At 40.3% G+C, this 19,851-nt stretch overlaps 2 protein-coding genes across 2 annotated transcripts; both read left to right on the top strand.

The window, feature by feature from the left end:
• The first annotated feature begins 445 nt into the window (after nt 1-445).
• LOC116840377 (zinc finger protein 37 homolog) lies at nt 446-5,161 on the top strand. Its single transcript, XM_032806996.1, has 4 exons — nt 446-479; nt 729-776; nt 926-1,087; nt 4,974-5,161. Exons 1-4 carry the CDS (start codon nt 446-448, stop codon nt 5,159-5,161), a joined length of 432 nt encoding a protein of 143 aa, XP_032662887.1.
• A 7,075-nt stretch (nt 5,162-12,236) lies between these two features.
• LOC116840273 (longitudinals lacking protein-like) lies at nt 12,237-14,401 on the top strand. Its single transcript, XM_032806791.1, has one exon. It carries the CDS (start codon nt 12,330-12,332, stop codon nt 12,549-12,551), a length of 222 nt encoding a protein of 73 aa, XP_032662682.1. The 5' UTR covers nt 12,237-12,329; the 3' UTR covers nt 12,552-14,401.
• The last annotated feature ends 5,450 nt before the right edge of the window (nt 14,402-19,851 follow it).

The raw sequence follows: 19,851 nt of genomic DNA, 5'->3' as shown, positions 1-19,851 counted from the left end.
AAAGCAAAAAAAAAAAAAAAAAAAAAAAAAAAAAAAAAATAGAAGAAATAGTGTAGCGTAGACGCGGAATGTATCTTGCCCATCGGGGATCAGTACGATGGGAACTGACGTCGTCGCCAACGCTGTATGTGCACTGTCGATTCTCTCACCGCATATATCAATCTCGAAATTCGATCCCGGCACGTCGTGCCGGCCACAGCTTATGCGAACACGAACGCAAGGATACCGCATAATCCGTAGTATTTATAAATGCATGTATTTTCGTAATACTAACAATAAAGTGTCAGAAAAGTATTAGAGGCGAAACGAGAGTCTCATTTATGGACGGCGAGCTGACGAGATGCTTCACACGTTCACTCACACGTACACACACGCATCCACACACGAACACACAAAACGATCGTAGACCCCCCTATCGTACCCCGGAATCAAAGAACTTCCCTCAATGATAAGGAAGAAGAAAAGAAAGGAAACCAAGAGTACAATTTCCTTTACTTTACTCCCGATACTTAAGTCCCGGCTGGACTTTGAAAGCAGCGCACATTTCTCTCACGAGACCTCCTCACGAATGTTGATCGATCCGGCGACACGAAGCTCCGTCTCACCCGTCGACGCTTTCTTTCTTTCCAGAACGACCTGTGTCATCCTCTATTCGTCTCTAAATGTTAATCCTCGCGGGATTCTTCCGAGCGCGACTAACGGCCGATCAAATGTGTTCTCTGTTCTAGAACGTGTCAAGGATTCGACGGGCCACCACGACTCGAACGAGTTGACCGGTACGACGACCAGGAGCGATCGCACGTGAAATGCTGACGTGCCAACGATGCTTTTGCCAAGGAGGGAGAGACGAGAGTATCGTTGACCGTCGCGATGCGCGCGTCGAGGTGACTTTTCATTCAAAGTGGCACTCTTCCTTCCGTTTCAGGCTTCCACACGTGTTGCGAGTGCAGGAAGACGTACAGGTCGCGGATGGCGTTAAACCGGCACGTGCGAGAGGAGTGCGGCAGGGTCTTGTACACCTGTCCGTTCTGTCACAACATCATGCCGATGAAGTTCAATCTGTTGAATCACCTCAAGAAGGAGCACGGTTGCGTCACTAAGATTTAATCGTGGGTGAAGGAAACCACGCGGATCGACCTGCAGATCGCGCGAAAGAACAAAGAACACCCCAAGAAATTTCATCTCATCCTCAGCGGAATCCTATTATGAGTGGCCTCAAGGATATTCTTTTGAAATTAAAGGGAAAACGTTCCAAAACATGGAACTCTAGTTGCAAAATGTTGTATCCTGTAATCCCGCATTCTCTAAGTAGAAACTTTTGTCAAAAGAGTGTTCCTCTTCTGATGGAAAGGAATAATATCGTGCTTGGAATATTTCCCTTCTGGTTTCAGAAGAATTATCTGGAACTCATTCATAAAAGGATTCCGTTAAGGATGGGACTATATTTTTTTGGGCAAGACTCTGGTTAAAACTCCCATTTATAGAAGAAAATGAAAGAATTCCTGGCGAACAAGACACTCTCTGTCTAATAATACTCTCACTACATAAGGAAAGAATATCATAGTTTTTTCTTTCTTTTATATAAATTCCCTGTTTAAAGTGATGGATACAAAATAATAAGATTATATAAGATTTAGAATTTCCATCTTAATCAATATGATGATGTCGATATGATCATGATTGATTTATACCGAAATTCAGATAGAATAATGTAATCTTATCGTTTTGTATTCATCATTTTAAGCAGGATTCCCTTCAATTTTACTATGTTTCTAATAGTGTAGAAATAGAAATGTCAGTCAGATCTATTTTGCTGAGGAACATTGTAAATTTCGCTAGAAACATCGCAATTTTTTTAATAGCACATCTCAGTTCCCAAAATACAGAGTGCTTCAAAAATATGTCAACACTTATATAGCATATCTTCATATAAGTGTTAACATTCTTAAATGTAAAGGACAATAAGAGTTAAAACACAGGTCTAATAGTGCTATTAAAACTATTAAAAATCTCCAATGAGAAGAAATTTATTAATCATCAAACAATCAAACGCGTTTTGGTCTAACTTCACAGACCATCAGTGATGGTTTAGATGGTTTAGATAGGATAGTGTCAAAATTTTACATAAAGAACGCCTTTTTATAAAAGAATGATTGCGGAGATGATTTTTATTAAAATGCAGACACATGGACTAAATTCTCAGACTGATACTGAGAATTTTGGAAAGTGTTATAATACTTTGCTTGGTTTGACTTGAATTGTTTTCGTCTACAATTTGTACCAAGTAAATATAAACACATGATTCTGTGCTGCTTGCGACATTCGGATACACGTTTATTAGCTTAACATCTCCCTGAAGCTCTACTATCTATTGTTGAGGTATTTATCATTGTTTTTTCCTCAGACTTGGTTTGCTTACTCTATCTTAATACGTTTTTTAAATAATTACACCACAGCACCTTAGTACGTGCGATGGAGTGACCAATCTTACAAGTTATTTACTGACTAATACTTTTGGTCTTCCAGGGAAAGGTTTCTTTGTCTTAATGACTATTTGTATTTATTTGGGTTTGTGCTTCCGATTCCCGTAAGCAAATTTTGTAGCGACAACTTTTGTAACAACAACCTTTGTTATACCGATTATTTGCGACCTTACGTTTGTGACATTTAAATATAATTTGTTTTTTATTTGTAATCACTGAAGATGGTCTGTGAAGTTAGACCGAAACGCGTTTGATTGTTTGATGATTAATAAATTTCTTCTCATTGGAGATTGAATCACTATTTTTAATAGTTTTAATAGCACTATTAGACCTGTACTTTAACTCTTATTGTCCTTTACATTTAATATTGATTGTACTCAAGAAGAGTTTTTATTTCTTTTAGTTAACATTCTTTTCTAAGCAGCCTGCATATAACATATAAAATGAAAGAAAGTTAATTGCTGCAGAATGTTGATCGATTCCTCGACTACAAAATTCTATTTTAACTTTTACTATAAAATTCTCCCCGTGTGTGCATTCTTTCCTAATTCTAGCAGAGTGTAGTGGAAGTTTTATTAGACACACACAGTGAATGTCTTTTCCCACTCCTGATGCTTTCGTCGCGTCACTTGTATAGCTCCCGAAATTCTTGTTACAAGTTTTCCTCGCGATGGAAACGATCACTCTGCCGGACAGATCACACGTTTGATAGTTCGCGCAGTAATTGTTATAATTAGCACGCTGGTCGTTCACTAAGTTGGAAGATTATTGTTAAGTTGTTTAACGTATAAATCTGTTTGCTTATGTCGAAGTCACAGCAAAAAAGTGACACATATTTACAATGCAACACTGTAAAACTAACCAAAGGTTATATTTGATCGCAAAGTTTCTTGCATCTGGCTATCTTAATATCGAGAAGTTTCAGATGTTTTCAACTCCGAATCTTAAGTCAATCGCTTGAACAATTTACGGAACGTTATATCTGTCAGCACTTCTTCACCTAAGTTTACTATCTGAATTGTAAATTCTTATCAACGTTAATACGCAAACGCTAATGTTGTTCTATGCAGGAGTCCTGAAGCTATCGCACAACAATTCAAGATTTGCTTTTTGAAAAAAAATGTCGAGTTAGTATATGTAATTGATTTTTCCGATATGTATTTAAATTTCTATACAATTTTTTTTTATATCCATGAAGACTAAAAAGTTTTGTACACTTATCGACGGACTTGACATTGTTCAACGTTTAATTTAATTCGTCGTATATAATCATAATCGAAGAGAGAATGGAAAAACGCACTATTCACTCTTTTACGTTTATGAATTGACCAATCGCGATCCGATTGTCATTGATGTTACGCGACTAAGACGACGTGTGCGCGCTTTGTAAAGTTCCGTATTTATTTTCCGTGTCTTCGTCTTCAAATTGGGCATTAAACTAACTCGAGACAATGCTCGAGAAGAGCTTGCACAATTGAAAGTTACGAATAAATGCAATTACGCAAATAGTGTTCGTGTATTTCCTCGAAGAACACTACGACAAGAAATCCTTGATTCGCAAGAGATACTAAATTATGATTTGAGTTACGAAATAATAAAAGTAGTCACCTCTACATACATACGTATATACATATATATAGAGAGATGTGCGAAAATATATGCGACTATATGTGATGCTCTCGCCACGACGTGATAGTAATAAGGAAATACTAATGACTCTGCATGAGAGTTCGGTCACCTTGATTGCAATTTTTATTTTGCTTTTTTATTTGTTTCGCGCTTACTCTGTCTTCGTCCTTAACAATTACATAACCCCATCAACGTCGCGACAGCGCGGCTGCACCTGTATACGCGAGAATTATACGAAGAAGATGCGCGTGTGAAAAAAAAATACGTACACACACACACACACACATATATCGAAGGTGCGTAGACTTGCGCTTTGCGCGTGTGCTCTTCTCCTCCGATGTGTTTCTCTTAAAATAAGCGTTTTAACGTGCTGGATTAACAGTTGCTGGATCGGTCGTTGATATTCGACTTCTCGCGCGATTCGATCCAAAGTGGTCTCTGAACGAAATTGAAGAAACGCGAAAGACATTTCGAAACATAGAAACCACCCAAAATTGTCAGTCCATTGGTCTATGGTCGTCGTGATTTTTACGTCGTCATTTCCGTTGTGTTCGTCGATTACTAATTTTCCGTGATGTTGTATTAAATGTCGACGGCGAAATTCAAGTCAGTCGCGAGCACTGTTTCTCTAACCCGACTACTTTTAACACCCTCGGACAGCTTCCGGATGTTTCATCTAAAACCCCCCTCCCCCGAAATTTTGACGAACGTAGCATTTGGAAGGACCATAACTCTCACTGTTCCTCTGCGAATCTCCGCGGAGATAACGGGAAAGGAAAAGAACACCTTGACGAATACCAACGACCACCGACGAGCCCAAACGATTCGTATTAACCGCGCACGTGTGATTTCTCTTTGCAGGCTATCTGCTCGGCAATCTGGTCCATACCTGCAAGACCTGCGGAAACGTGTACATGTATTACAGTTCATTGACGAGGCACGTGAGGGAGGAGTGCGGGCAGGCGCCGAAGTACCAGTGCCTGTATTGCCCAAAGCGGACCAAGTTACGCTGCAACCTGCTGAAGCACATGCGAAAAAAGCACGGCTGAGAGCACCGGAAGTGTCCGGGATCGGCAGGACTGCGACCGCGAGCAAGATCAAAGCCAAATTCTAAACGCTCGGCAATTTTTCTACGACTGTCCTACGTGACTTCGCCGAGCGTACCGCGAATAAAACAGGAGGAGAGAGAAGAAGGGACGCTGAGATCGCTGTCGCATTTAATTGAGATTGTTGGTTCCTCGCCACGGAACTCTTGATTGACGACGTCAATAGTGAGAAAATACACGCCAAAAGTTCTCGCAGAATACGTTGAAATAAAAAGATATGTCCAGAAAACGTATTTTTAACGTGAATTTTTAGAAGTTTTAGCGTATACTTTCTCGCTCCTGACATCATAAGTGATGAAAGTCGCAGCGAATAGTCAGCAGCTTCAGATTCTTATTCTGAGCTCTCTCTTATCTATACACTGAGAGAAAAATTATATTAAAATCAACAAATATTTCTCTGATGGGTGCCATTAACATATTTACTTAAATCTACATTAACATATTTACTTAAATCTGCATTCTCTTTATTTAAATGAAATATTGTTTATCTGATTGAAATAAACAATATTTGGTTTAAATAAAGAGAATGTATATTTAAATAAATATGTTAATGGCACCCATCAAGGAAATATTTGTTGATTTTAATATAATTTTTCTCTCAGTACAGAAGTGTCTGATAAATATGACTTACAAGCCTCCTTGTATGATTGATTTTCAGTCACGTTTAAAGGCATTTCTATCGATAAAAAAAAGAGTACAGAATAAGAGTCGTAATTAATGAATCTTCGATGAGCACTCGCCTTGTGACGATTTTTCAGCGGCCGCATTTCCTTCGTGAGACTTCGAGCTGTAAAATAGTATAAATGTTGACGAGACTGCATACTCCATGCGACCGTGTGTCTCTCTCTCTCAGTTCCTTGTAAATAAACATTTCGAGCCCGATGTGTAGGACCGACACGTATCGTTAATCTCGTCGGGTGGTAATCCTCATTTTCGTTTCAGACGTTTAAATCGAAGTGCCAAACGAAGTTCGGAAAGGAAGTATCGTTGTATATGACTCCGCTCGATCGATACCTTTAATTTCGCGTTAATGCTGTAATGTGCGTCTCTACGATACATAAGTAACGTTTCCCTTGTACTTTCATTTGCGTGAGACAATAACATGCGTCCTGGATTCATGATGGTATTAAGAAGCGAGAAATCGAGTATAACGAGATATATTCTCTTTTTTGTCGTCATGTAAAGTTATTCTTTTCTTTTCTATTGATTATTACTTTCAACGCGTCCAAGAGCAAAATCACGCATGCACGCAATAATAAATTCACTGCTAATGCAGCCAGTACGTTTCACGAGTTTTTTCAACTTGCACCATTTGTGTCGTTTGAACTCCGTGGTATATCTCCATGTTCCATGCAATTCTCAAAGTGCAATACTGTGCCTTAACTATGCAGAGATTAATCGGTCGCTGTTGTCAGTATATATGTCGGTATTGAGAGATCCATAGATTTCTAATGTTCGTAATGCACCATTAGCTCTCCACGATCTCCAGGTCGTCGAGATATTTTCCGTGTAGAAAGAAGATAAAGTTATGTACACGGGGGGAATGTCACGGTTGGGATTAGAGAAAGCGACAGCCATGTTTGTCGCGCGTACCGATCGTAAATCGCTGACGAGTCCATGTGTTGCTTTCTTTTTCAGATAATAACACCTGCTTGGCTTGTATGAAATCGTACAAATGGAGGAAATCACTGCACCGGCACGTGCGCGAGACCCCGGAGTGCTGGCCGACCCTCCTCACCTCCGGAAATAACGAATTCATTCGGCAGATCCAGTACAAGATACAGCTGTCCAACTCGAAAAACACGTGCGGACCGAGAACGATGTAGCGCGATCGGCGAAGAAGAGCGTATCTCAAATTGCGCGAGACTTCTTCTCTCTGTTGTGATTCGGAAAATATTTTTTTATAAAAATAAATATTAATATATATTCTGGTACAATGCGCCGTTGCTTGATCTTACATTCGCCGACGGCATTGTCCACGCAGACAGCGATATCTCGCCCCAGCGATTAATGAGAATTAATAAACAAAACGCAACCAAGTTTTTCTTTCTTTCTCATTCTCTTTTTTTTCATTTCTCACACACGATCTACGCACGACGACGGATCGTTCTGAATCCGTCGTCAATGCCTATAAGTACACTGATCGTAATCCGACTCTCCTCCTCCAATGAAAAGTCTCTCTTTCTCGGCAAGATGGGTACTAATTGTAAAAGTTCATGAAATCTTATTGTAATACGACGATCACCACAGGATATGAATTACGAGACACTTCCACTGATACGATGGTCTTTTACAGATTTCTCATCGAGCCAGCCCCGACGAAATCCCTTGCTACACGGTGGATATCGCTGTGACAACTGTCACAGGGTGTACTCTAAGTCGTACTCGCTTAATCGCCACCTAAAATTCGAGTGTGGTCACTCACCTCAATTCCACTGTCCTCACTGTCCATTCAGAACGAAGAGGAAGATCAACCTGGACTACCACATCGCCCGCAAGCACCGTTTCAACAAGCAGGATCTCGCCTGACGAAGAACAGGGGCGAGCGATTAACTCCGACGGCTGGTATTTTCTGAGGCTTCATCGCGCAATTTCGTCATGTACATATAATCCGAATAAAGACACATCCCACGCTACGACCGGGCGCACCTTAACGTCCACTCTTTACATTTGACTTTGCATTTAATTTGCAAATTGTATATTCCGCGGAGGATTATTCGATGCACGAAGTGCCTTGAGTTTCCAGTAACTGACATGCTCATACTCTGTAGTACATTATAATCATGCTTGTTTCTATGTATATATGTCATATAACACTGCTGCATATTGTGCATCAACGAGGAAAAAAAAAATAAATGTGCCTTCTTTGATACAATCACGATGCGATCATCTATACGTCCGTCAGTTCGGGATTGGTATCTTCTTTTCACCGTCGCTGTCATTCTTTTCTGTCATTCTAACATACGCTATCATACTGGCCGCTGAGAAAATCTCCGTTACGGTTTCACGACGTTGATCAAATCGCACAGTCTCTGCCAAAGGATCCAGTGCGATTTCCTAATAACTTGATCAGTTAAATTGAAAAGCTTATAACTTTTATCTTAACTTGGTTAATTTTAAATGTTAACTTTTAGCTCAAATCAATTATTTTACAATGCATTGACTTTAACTCACTTTCTCTTTTTTTTTTGTACAAGTTAAAAACATTTATTAATGTTGCTATTTAGAATAAGAAAAGTGAAAGATGCAAATAGAATTTTCTTTTCTTTTGAGTGTCAGGGTTCTTCTCTTTGGATCCTGAGCACAAAACAGTGACATTTTTTAATAAACAACTATTTACTTTTTATTATTTCACATAAATTTGACCTACGAGTTAAAAGTTAATTATGCAGAAAACACACACATACGTATATGTATATTGCTTGGCATAATTAACTTCTAACAAATTAATTCACCGTTAACTTAACTTTCAATTATCTAGGTTTTTGTTTGTATAACTTTAACTTAAGTTCATTTTTTACGCCGCATATCAACTCTAATCATAGTTTAATTAAAAAAAAAAGAAACAGATATTAATTCACCTAACCCTGGCAATTCCTCGCTGAGTTCGATCACGCTAAAGAATCATTCATTATCACCCGTCACTTTGCATCTTCATGCGAGCTGCTACAGAAACAATCACTCGGAGCTGTCGGTGATCCTCGAACGAGGTCAAGGATCGATGGCGAATTACAACGTAAGTATCTTCTTTCCATTGGGCAGAGTGGAGGAGAGAGAAAGAGAGATCCCCTTCTCTCACGATCTATCCTGCACTCTCGATACAAAGCCGAAGTCGATACGGAGCCGTGCCAGCGGAAATTCAGCTGGCAGAGACGACCACACATACACGATCGCCGCTCGTAGATCACCAGAGCATGTACTAAGACGCCACTCTGGCACTTCTGTTTCAGATCGTTTCGATGCCGTCAGGTTCACCGCGGTCTTCAAGAAACCCTTCCCCTGCAGACACTGCGAGCGCAGCTACAAGAACAAGAGCTCGCTGAATCGCCACATGCAGTACGAGTGCGGCAAGGAGAAGCAATTCAGCTGCCCGATCTGCCAACGCAGGCTGATTCAGAAGAGCAGTCTGCACAAGCACATGCTCGCCGTCCACGGGATTTAAGTGCGACGGGAGAACGATCGGAGAATGACCCGTTCTCGTTACTGTTCACTCCCGCAATGATACCTTGTTTTTTTTTCTCCTTGCCCGAATACGTCTCTTTCTTTTTTTAACGGAACATCGACGGACGTGGTCTAGTTCGCGTTTGCTCGCTCGGGTGACAACTGAGCGTGCTTTTAATTGGATTAGCAGACCACGTCCGCGTCGATTTATGTATATTTTGCTATATGTAAAAAATACATATACATATATACATACATATATACACATATATATATATATATATATAGATTATAATATTCATGAACGTATGCTTTGTATATGTATGATCGTTATATACTGTTTTGCGTTACACATAAATCTGCTCTGAGTAAAAACTCCTTTCACTGTACATTGTACATTGGTCTAGACTTAACGGTTCAACACACGCCGCGAGATCGTCCTATATCGTTACATCCTGTTTTGGGTATCTTGTTTGGATGGTTGGAAACTGGTGTTCTCTCACATTCGAAGGGAAAGGCTGGAGAGCGGGAGGAGGTATCCGTGATTCGTGAGAATGTTACAAATTCGAGAAGCGGGACGAGGCTTGTCGCTAATAGACGCCGGATGTGATTTTCAGTTCGTCGTTTGGGCGAGACGCGCGTCTCCACACCTTGGGGGTGCGTTGAACGCCTGCGAAATTCGACACAACTTCTTCGGGGCGACCTCCTCTTTTCGTCTCCGCCGTTCCCGTCTCACGCAGTTTTCTTCACGCCTCTTCACACAGACACGAAACCTTTGGCAAAATTTGATCCTGGGCACACCTATCTTCGGGGCTATTGGCTGATACGTTGTGTGGTGGGTTGGTTACGGGTTTTAATCTCACTGATATCTCTTCGCCAATCACATATCCACACGTCGACAGAATGACTACCTCCCTTACTCCTGTCCTCGCGCTCTCAGCGTCGCAATCGAGGCGATATTGACGACCGTCTGTCAAGATTCGTCTTTGAGTTCAGTCATATTCGGCTCGCGGCAAAGCTATTTTACGAAAGGGACCAGTCTAGTACTAATCTAGAGGTCGGAACGCGTCGCGAGGAAAGTAAATGTTACGGAACTTTTCTGCACAAGTGTTGTTTCGTTGGAGTTGTCGAATTTGGTGAATTAGTTTATTTCGTCGAGACAGCTCGAATTAAGCGTCACCGTGGTAAAATAACTTTGCCGAGTTCAACGCGAAACGTCGTGACAAGCATGGTCCCGACGAACGTCGAGCTCGGCACGCGGAATCGACGGGACGCGTCCACGATATCGGCATCTTTCGCACACAAATCGTCGCAGTCGTGAACGTAAGACGTTTACTTTAGCTAGAAAACTAATCAAAGGATATCGCTTCAAAATTGTTCTACGTCTAAAAGGAGATAAAAGTGCAACTTAAGGGGGTGAAACACCTTTGCTGCTGCGCACGTGGAAAACTTAAATTCAAAACCCTGTAACTTTCTTGTTTTTTTTTTAATATTTTATTATGAAATTTGACATGAGTTTACATTATATACCAATAAAAATGTTGCATAAGTTAGAAAACTCTTTTTTATATGGTGATAATGAACTTCTTGTAAAAATTTCTGAAAGAAAGAAAAGGACGATACATTCTTAGTTTGTGCTAAATTCTTTAGGTGTTATCATAGTTGATTTTTTCTTCCTAAAAATTGCGACTGTACTAGTACTAAAGTTTATTTTGCAGAAAAATACTTTTTCTTAGAGACATTTTTTTAATAACTTTAGCTGGAAAAATTACTTCAAAAATCAACCGTAATAACATTCGCAGAATGTTATTCTAAAGATCATTCGCAGATTAAGAATATATTTTCCTTTTCTTCCTTTCAAAAATCTTTATAACAAGTTACTAGAAAACTCATAATAAGAAAGGGAAACGGTTGTTATTCCACTATTATTTTATGTTTCGTTCTTTAATTTATGCAACATTGTTATTAATATATGTAATGTAAACATATACCAAACTTCATAGTAAAATATTAAAGAAACGAAAAAGAGTTACAGGGTTTCAAATTTAAGCGCTTTCCGCGCGCTTGACCAAGATGTTTTACTCCTTAGAATGGAGTCTGAATAGGACTTAAACTGAATAACTGCTAGGATTTCAAATCGTAGTTGCTATCAGCAACCAAATTCCAGAATCTTAGTTACTATCAGTAACTAGGTTTTAGATTCTAGTGTTACTATCAACGATAATCGGGTCCTAATTACTTCCTCTTATTGTCAGTTCTATGTTCCTTTAGAGTACACAAACTTAAAGCAGCATGTTCTTCCTGATTAGTTCTTCAGTTGAAGTTTACGCCCAACGTTCACAGCCATGGTAATTTGTGTGCGCGAACCCCATCTGCGTCGTCCACGTCGCAAAATATCGAAGTCGCGTTCCCCTGGCGATGCCGCGTGCGGAGACGCCGCGAGGACGCCGCCGAATGATGGCAGAGCGATGACAGAGCGATGACCGAGCGAGCGAGCGAGCGAGCGAGCGAGCAAGCGAGCAAGCATCTCTTCCTCAAAGATTTAATCTCCTTACCACCTTCGCGCCTCCGCCGGCGCTGGGTCCTTGTTACAGGCAGCCACGGTCAGATGGGCGCTCTCCTGTCACTGCTGCGCTCCGACTATAAGCAGCAGCCGGCGACGAAGAAGATGCGTTCGTCGGCGCCGACGGTGATGACGCGCTCCTCCATGGCCATGACGAACAGACGCGCCAGCAACAGCAACGCCGGCGACCAGAACAGCTACGACGAGGGCAGCGGCGGCGACCATGGCAGCGGTGGCGGCGGCGGCGGCGGCGGCGGCGGCGGCGGCGGCGGCGGCGGCGGCGGCGGTGGAGGAGGCAGCGGACGTAGCGGGTCGTCCACCCGCGAGGTCGTCTTCCCGGACTCGTTCGAGGTGTTGCCGCAGCCGCACGATCTCAACACCGTCTACATGGGCGTGCCTCACGAGCAACAACGGAAATTCCGCTGCCGCATCTGCGGTAAGGGCTACCGCTGGAAGAGCACGATGCGTCGCCATGAAACGGTAGAGTGCGGCGGCAAGCCACCAGCCTTCCAGTGCCCGCAGTGCCCGTATAAAGCGCGGCAGCGCGGCAACCTGACCGTGCATTTTAAACGGCATCATCAGAAGATGGTTTACGAGGAGAGCGCTTAGGTACGCGGACGCGACCGGCCGAATGCGCTCTCAACGAAGGCTGGAGCTGTAAAGTGTTCTCTGTACCCACGGCGATTCGCATTGTTACGCCGAACACCGCGGCAGCAACGATCGCTACCACCTGTCCTCTTGTGCCGTGATCTATCGAGCGATCGTTCCTCGGGCGCCGTGGTATCAATGCGACTCACCGATGAGGTAGAGAACGATCATCGTGCGAGGTCCAAGCTCTTCGGCAAGCCTCATGAAGGACGCTCTCGCACCTATGATGCCCTCTTCTTGCGCTCTCTTTAACTGATGGCGCACCGTGTGGAATATTAAATCGCATTGAATTCGCGACGTCTGGCCCTCGTGGTCAAAGTACATCAGAGTTTCGGGCTCAAGAGGATCCTGAATACTGACACAATGCTTCGTATTTTGCACTGTTTTCCTATTTGGTTGTGTAGGGTTGCAAATGTTTATATGAAGTTAAATGCTGGCGAATGACGGAGTATATACTTCATGTTGCATACTTTTTTCACTCACAAAATGTCTTTGAATATTTTTTTCGTAATAATTTTTTTGTAGAGTTGCAAATGTTTATACAGAGAGTGAAAATACAAATGTCGACGGAGTGTTACGCAAAAAAAATCTAAGAAAATTTTTATTGACAAAATAAAACAAAATTTTATGGAATTTCTTATGGAATTGCAAATGTTTATACAGTGCGAAAGTACAAATGTCAATGACGGGCGGAGTACTTCATGAAAATAAAGAAGAATTTATTTATACAATTTTTTCATTCTTGATATAACATGGGATACTCCACAAATCTATTAGTATTTGTACTTTCAGTTTGTATGTGCATTTGTGATTCTATGCAACTAAATAAAAGAACTTTGAAAAATACAAAAACTGCACATGTCGGTATCCAGTGTCCCCTTAAAGAAGATAGCTGAAAATCGGTCTTTCTATCTTTGAAACACACGAGAAAAATCGTCAGTCTGCAATGATGAACCTCTCTTAGATGGTATTAATTTAAACAAACTGACTTGAAAGTCGACCTTTAGGCATTTGAGCGACATTTTTATTGAGTTATCATACATAAAACAATCGCTACTGACGTTTCAGTCTTTAGTTTGTCTTAATATTCGGAAACCGCGCACATATACGCGATATTGTCGATCAAATTTACACGGAGGCAAGCTGCATGCAAGAGCTTCCGTGTGTGTAATCTCCCCTACTAGATCTGCTAACATTAATAACTACCACTACTCGCAATCATGGAGAGGGATACATGTCAGTTTGCTGAAAGTTTTTCGACGAGTGCGAGAGCATCTTTCGTGAGAACGGCATCGCGACAATTCGGCACGATCCGAGCAAGTGTACGGAATATTGCTTAAGTATTTTGTAAACGAACCCCTCGAGGCTGTCGATCGAGGATCCATTGGTTTCTGATTCGGTGCGCTCTGCCTTCGATCTTCGCGCGCACTCGAAACTCACACAGATCCGTAATCTCATTTCTGCTCGGAGAAGTGCACTCGGTACGCTAAATATGGCCGTCCAATTCAAAGGTTGTTTCTCGTGACACCTTCGAGCACGCCGCGTACGACGACCACGACGTCAGCGATCATGTAACTTTTCCTCTAGGATGGAAATGTGAAAAGTTTTACGTGAACTCGTGATCACGTAACTCGGCAAAACGTGGAAACGTGAACTTGTTAACCACGAAATGTGCTGGTGAAAAAGTGAAAATCTAGTGACATGATGAATACGGAATATTATGCTACTGTTGTGATGGGATACATGAAACATAACAATCTCAAGGTTATAGGTTATGTTTTAAGGTTAATATGTTCTACAGCCGATGGATAGAGCTGATCTGGCCGATATTAAAATCATATAGGAACCATGTTTAGTGATTTGTGCTTTTCACGCATAGAGTTACTTGATTGCGTGAACAATGAAAAAGTTCACGTGAAATCGATAAAGCGAAAAGTGAAAAGTTACGTGATCGCTGCTCAGATCAGAAACACGGCCAGCCGTATTTAGAAATTCACGGGCGGGCGTACGGGCTGAAACGTTCGAATTTATTTATACAACGATGGGTTATTTTATGATAACACTATTGGCCTAGTTTTACTAGTTGGGGTTGGTGATAAATTAGATAGTTAGTAGCTCGCGTAACTCCATTACTGTTTAATTCGTAAGCACACGCGACGATACTTTAACCGCGCGCAACCGCATTATTCATCATCGAGGATCAGTCTGTCGGTATTCGCGACGCAATTGCAAGTCGCGGTCGTTTTTCTTTCTTGAACAAAGCAATCGCACAAAGTGTCGCCAAGCAGATCTCTTATCGCCGGAAATCGCACCTTATTCCTCAATCCATTTCTCAGGTGTGTTACGAATTTCATATATCTAACACATTTCCCGTGCTCGGATGTTCCTCTTTTTATTTTTTAGACATTGGTCAAATTGGTTAATCATTTTTTCTCGCCTATGAGTTAAATTATTGTGGTCAGAACCCGGGCCTGATTTTATTGGCCTGATACGTTTACGTAGCAAAGTGTTAGATGACAATAATTGAATTTCTAAAAAAGTTTTTTAATATTTTATAAAAGTTTTACTATGAAAGTACTATAACAGCTTTATAAAAGAACTTTTAAGTTTTACTAAGTAAAAGTACAAACTATACAGTCCCGATTCATGTAATCTTGCAATTGCTGTTTTATGGGACTTATCAATTGCACATAAATTATCTCAAAAAATCAAGATCTTGAAATTCAAATACCAAGACAAATTATTCCTTTTTGTACTAATAATAGTTGATCTCGACAGATTCTTCAACATTAATCGAAATTTCGCAGCCAAATTCTTTATGCAATGCTTATAGATATTTTTCTCATCTCGCTAAATGAAAATTAGCATCAAATACTTCGTTTAACACTAGAATGCCCGATGGAACTATTTTGACTCCTTTAAGATTTTGTTGTTGTCGTCATTTCTGTAGTTTTGGAAAAAGTACTCTCGTGACTTTTAATTACTTAAAAAAAAAAACATACTAAAAGAGTAACGGAAGAGATCGATTGTAATTAATTGTTTTAAGATTTACCTTGTGTGTGGGTTACCTTATTCATTATATTAAGTTTATATTTTATTCTGCATCTCTATTCAGCAATCACTTTGTAGTAACAAACATTATAACATTTTGGTAATGTTGGTAATATCGGATCATGATCGAAATTATTATATATTATTATATATCTGTTTAAAAATATTATACACGTTTGACTTTTTATTACAACATCTTCTTAATTATGGAGGCCAAGTAAGTTATAATTGTGATGCTTCTCTTACTATAGAAAATTATAAGTTTGGAAAAATTATGAAAATTGTTGCAATTTGTTTGCAATATATAAAATATTTATATTTTGCAATTGTTTCAGTTCAAAAGTTATCATTAATACGAATGAATGAGGAATAGGGAAAACTTTAAAACGTTACAATCGCAAGAGGAATCAAAATGACTCTCTCAGACACCCGAAAGGGACTGTCGTTGCCGGGCATTTTAGTCTTAACACATGTATTGTGTATTAAGCTAAATATATCTACGGGTAATATTTGATCGCGTCGGTTGAACTATCTTCTGCGCGCTCGCGAAAAAGAAATGAAAAGCACAGACGCGTCGCGTGTCGTCAGCAAAAGAACACGATATCATGATGGTGATATGAATGGTCACGGAGAAGGGAAAGGGAGGGGGGGGTAGTTTGCACAGCATAAGATTAGATAACATAAGCGAGAGAGCGATGACGTCTCATCGACAGAATTTTCATCTTCGAGCCTCTATCGATCAAACCGAGCGATACACTCTACTTCGAACTCTACTTCGAACGACCGACGAGAATCTCCAAAGTGCCTTTCACGAGAAATCGACGGCCGGAAATGCGAGCCGGAGTCGCGCTGAATCGTTCGCTGGCGGCGACGTTCGCGGAACCGTTTCCGCCGGTGAACCGCGGTTACCTGAGATCATTTAGGATTACGATAGACAATAATTATATCCGTTCTTCCAGCTTCGCGCCCACGATCGCGGATGCGAGTGTGAGAATCGTTTCGAGAACATATTTATACATTTTGGGGTATGTACCTTTCGCACACCGGAAATTCATTGCGCATCCTAAGTACTTCCAACGGGACGGGAGGGACATGCCGGCGATGGATAAGGGGCCCAATTTTTTACTAAATGTAACGTCGTATCTACGGCCCGTGTTAATAGCTATCACTTGAAACTTGTCTCGATTGAGACATTCAGGATCGGTTTATCCAACCTCTTGCTAAGCTAACTAACAGTTAAATCTTATGTCTGTTTCTATCTAATTTAAAGGAGAAACAAAGACAGACGTATGAGTTAACTGTTAGTTAACTTAGCAAGAGGTTGGAAAAACAGGCCCTCAGGCTCGTATTAATAACTGTCACTTGAATTCGTCTCTCTCAAGCGAGAACTTAGATTTCAATTCAGAGTTAAATGAGAGTTTTTCAGTTTTCATGTCACACTTGTCATAATTCAACTGAAGGACTTGGATCTGAATAAAAATCTGAGTATCTTACGTGAGTCAGGTTTCAAGTGACGACTGTTAATACGTGCTTCAGATTTGTATTTAGAGGTGGGTGAGAGTTCTTCAGTTGAATCACACAATTACAGATACAAATATCGTCTCAAGTGATACTTTCAAATTTGAATTCAAAGGTAGATAAGAGTTTTTCAGTTTGCAAATTTCAATCACACATATTAGTCACAACTGAAAAAGATAACATGCAACTAACTCGACATAAAAATCTGAGTATGTTACACGAAACAAGTTTCAAGTGGCAACTGTTAAGCCTGATCTATAATATGCTCTCTCTATCATTCTTTTTCTTGTCTTCTATCTTTTTCTGGCTTAAAGCTTAAGGTTTGAGTCAGAAAGAGATAAAGAGAAAGAAGCAGGAAGCAAAGAGCATATTGTAGATCAGGCTTTAATACGAGCTTTAGTGGTTATTACTTGAAATTCGTCTCAAATGAGATACTCAGACTTGAATTCAAAGTTAGATGAGAGTTCTCCAGTTGAATCACGATCGCAGATATAAATGTCACATATTGAAACTCAACTGGAAAACTCGTATTTAACTTCGAATAAAAATCTGAGTATCTCACATGAGACAAATTTCGAGTAATGACTATTGATACGCGAGTCTGTGTAGCGATATAGAAATCCATTCCAGTTCTGATCGGATTAATCAGTTATTTGATCTATACAAGGTGATGTTATCGAGTCCTAATTATTAATAATCATGATTGATAAAGTCCTTTGATTGCCACGCTGTGTTATATTAGGAGCCAATGATATCACTTTTTGCATAAACTAGACAACTGACTGGGAATAACTTGATCAGGATCGTGAGGTCGATTTCTTGTCGAGTAAGTGACGAATAATGGAAACAAGGGAGAAAGAAGGGGGGATGAAGAAACGATTTACGTTATCATCCGACAAAGTACAAAGATACACATTTCGCAATCGCCTCGCGCGTGTCTCAATCGGCGTAGGAAGTTTAGTAACGACGGCATAATCGACCTAGATAATTATTTTACCGTACTTCTTGCTTTTTTTATCGCTCTTTTCGAAGACCAATATTTTCTCTTAGGAGCTTAACGCGAGAGCAGCACGTATCTTAATTAATCACGATCGTGTTTGGAACGTGATCCTCGATTATCGTCTACTATTTTTTCGCCCGTAAAGCAGGTCGCAGCGTAATTCCGACGAGGATTGCGATGATCGGAGAACACGGCGATCACATTTTATAATGTTAAGCACCACTTGTACCTTTATGCGACTTCACGCGAGCGCAGCCTACGAGAGGAAGGCTCGACAATCACGAAAGCGGGTCGATCTCGTGATCCTCGATGTCCTAGCGAGCGCCTTATTCAGGCTCTAGACCGGCTGTATCGTAGCAAAATGGCGACACCTCGCCGTCAAAGAGAAGATAGAGATCGTTGTCGATATTATCTTCAAGATTAATATCTTTAGGTAACAGGTATATATGTAAGATCAACGCGTTCGCGGGCTGTAGCTTAATGTATCTTTCCTGTCAAGCTTACGAAAGTATTTAAATGTCGAAATCGAAAGCAACGAACGACATTTATGAGCATCTAATTATGCTGGGCGACGTTCTTTAACTTTTACATTTAAGGAGAAAGCAAGAAAACGAAACGCAAGAGCAAAGAGAGTGAAGCGACTTTAAGGAGAAGTAGACGCTAAGGAAATAGTGGTAATTTTACTCGAAGAAAAATTAGGATAAGGGGATTTTAGCATGAAAAATTTTCAACAATTATTGTCAGACGTAACCCTTTCAAGACGGGGGAGATAATTATAGGGAAGTACGTGTTCTATGGGTTTTTGGGATCGTTGAATCCGAATCTGAACTTAGATTTTTAAATTTCTGTGACCTAAGATGGCGAATCCAATATGGCGGAAAAAATTATAAATAATATAAATATCACTCAATTTCCGTGAAATTTGAACTATGAAACTTTTTAGAGAACTGAATCGAATATTTAAAATTCAAAATGCCGACCAAGAAAAAACATGTTTAGATCTGATCTGATCTACTAACTAAAGTTTGTGTGGTACTGATGAACTCCAAGAAGAGCGAAACTGGAAATTATTCAAGATTTTCACTAATTTAAATTTAGAGAGGATAAAGTTCCACGGAAATTGAGTCATGTTTACATAATTTGGCATCTTGAAAATCGCCATACTTGATTCACCATTTTGAATTTTACATTTTTTACTTCAAATTTGGAAAGAGCATCCCAAAAAACCATTACGTACTAATTTTTGTGAATATCGAATCGATAGTTTCTGAAATACATGTATGAAGGCCGTAGAGCATTAAAAAATGTCTCCTGTCCTGAAAGGATTAATGAGGTAGTTTACGATACTCGGAAGTTTATATAGATTATAATGGTGAAATGAATTAAGATTGAGCGAACTGCGTGACCCGGGCAGAAGCAGAGGGCGAAAGTATCGATACTTGTATCATAGTATCATTACACTCAACATTAAGAGGTAATTCTGCTTTGCAAGGACATTTGTGTTGGGCTAATTTTAGGGACTCTTTTATAAAGGCAACTAAGAATATCGGATATTTATAGAGGCAACTAAGAATATCGGATGCTTCATGCATGTTTCTATTATCACTTCAACATAAGAGAACAATAAAACAATGCCATAACATTAAGCGTAGCGTTTTGCAGAGGAGCCGTGAAGTTCCTTGCCGTTTGCAA

The sequence above is a fragment of the Odontomachus brunneus genome, unplaced genomic scaffold, assembly GCF_010583005.1.
Source record: "Odontomachus brunneus isolate Ranch 3 - 2012 unplaced genomic scaffold, Obru_v1 Obru_scaffold_009, whole genome shotgun sequence".
Taxonomy (NCBI): Eukaryota; Metazoa; Arthropoda; class Insecta; order Hymenoptera; family Formicidae; genus Odontomachus; species Odontomachus brunneus.
The sequence above is the reverse complement of the archived record's forward strand: the minus strand, read 5'-3'. Positions and strand labels throughout refer to the sequence as shown.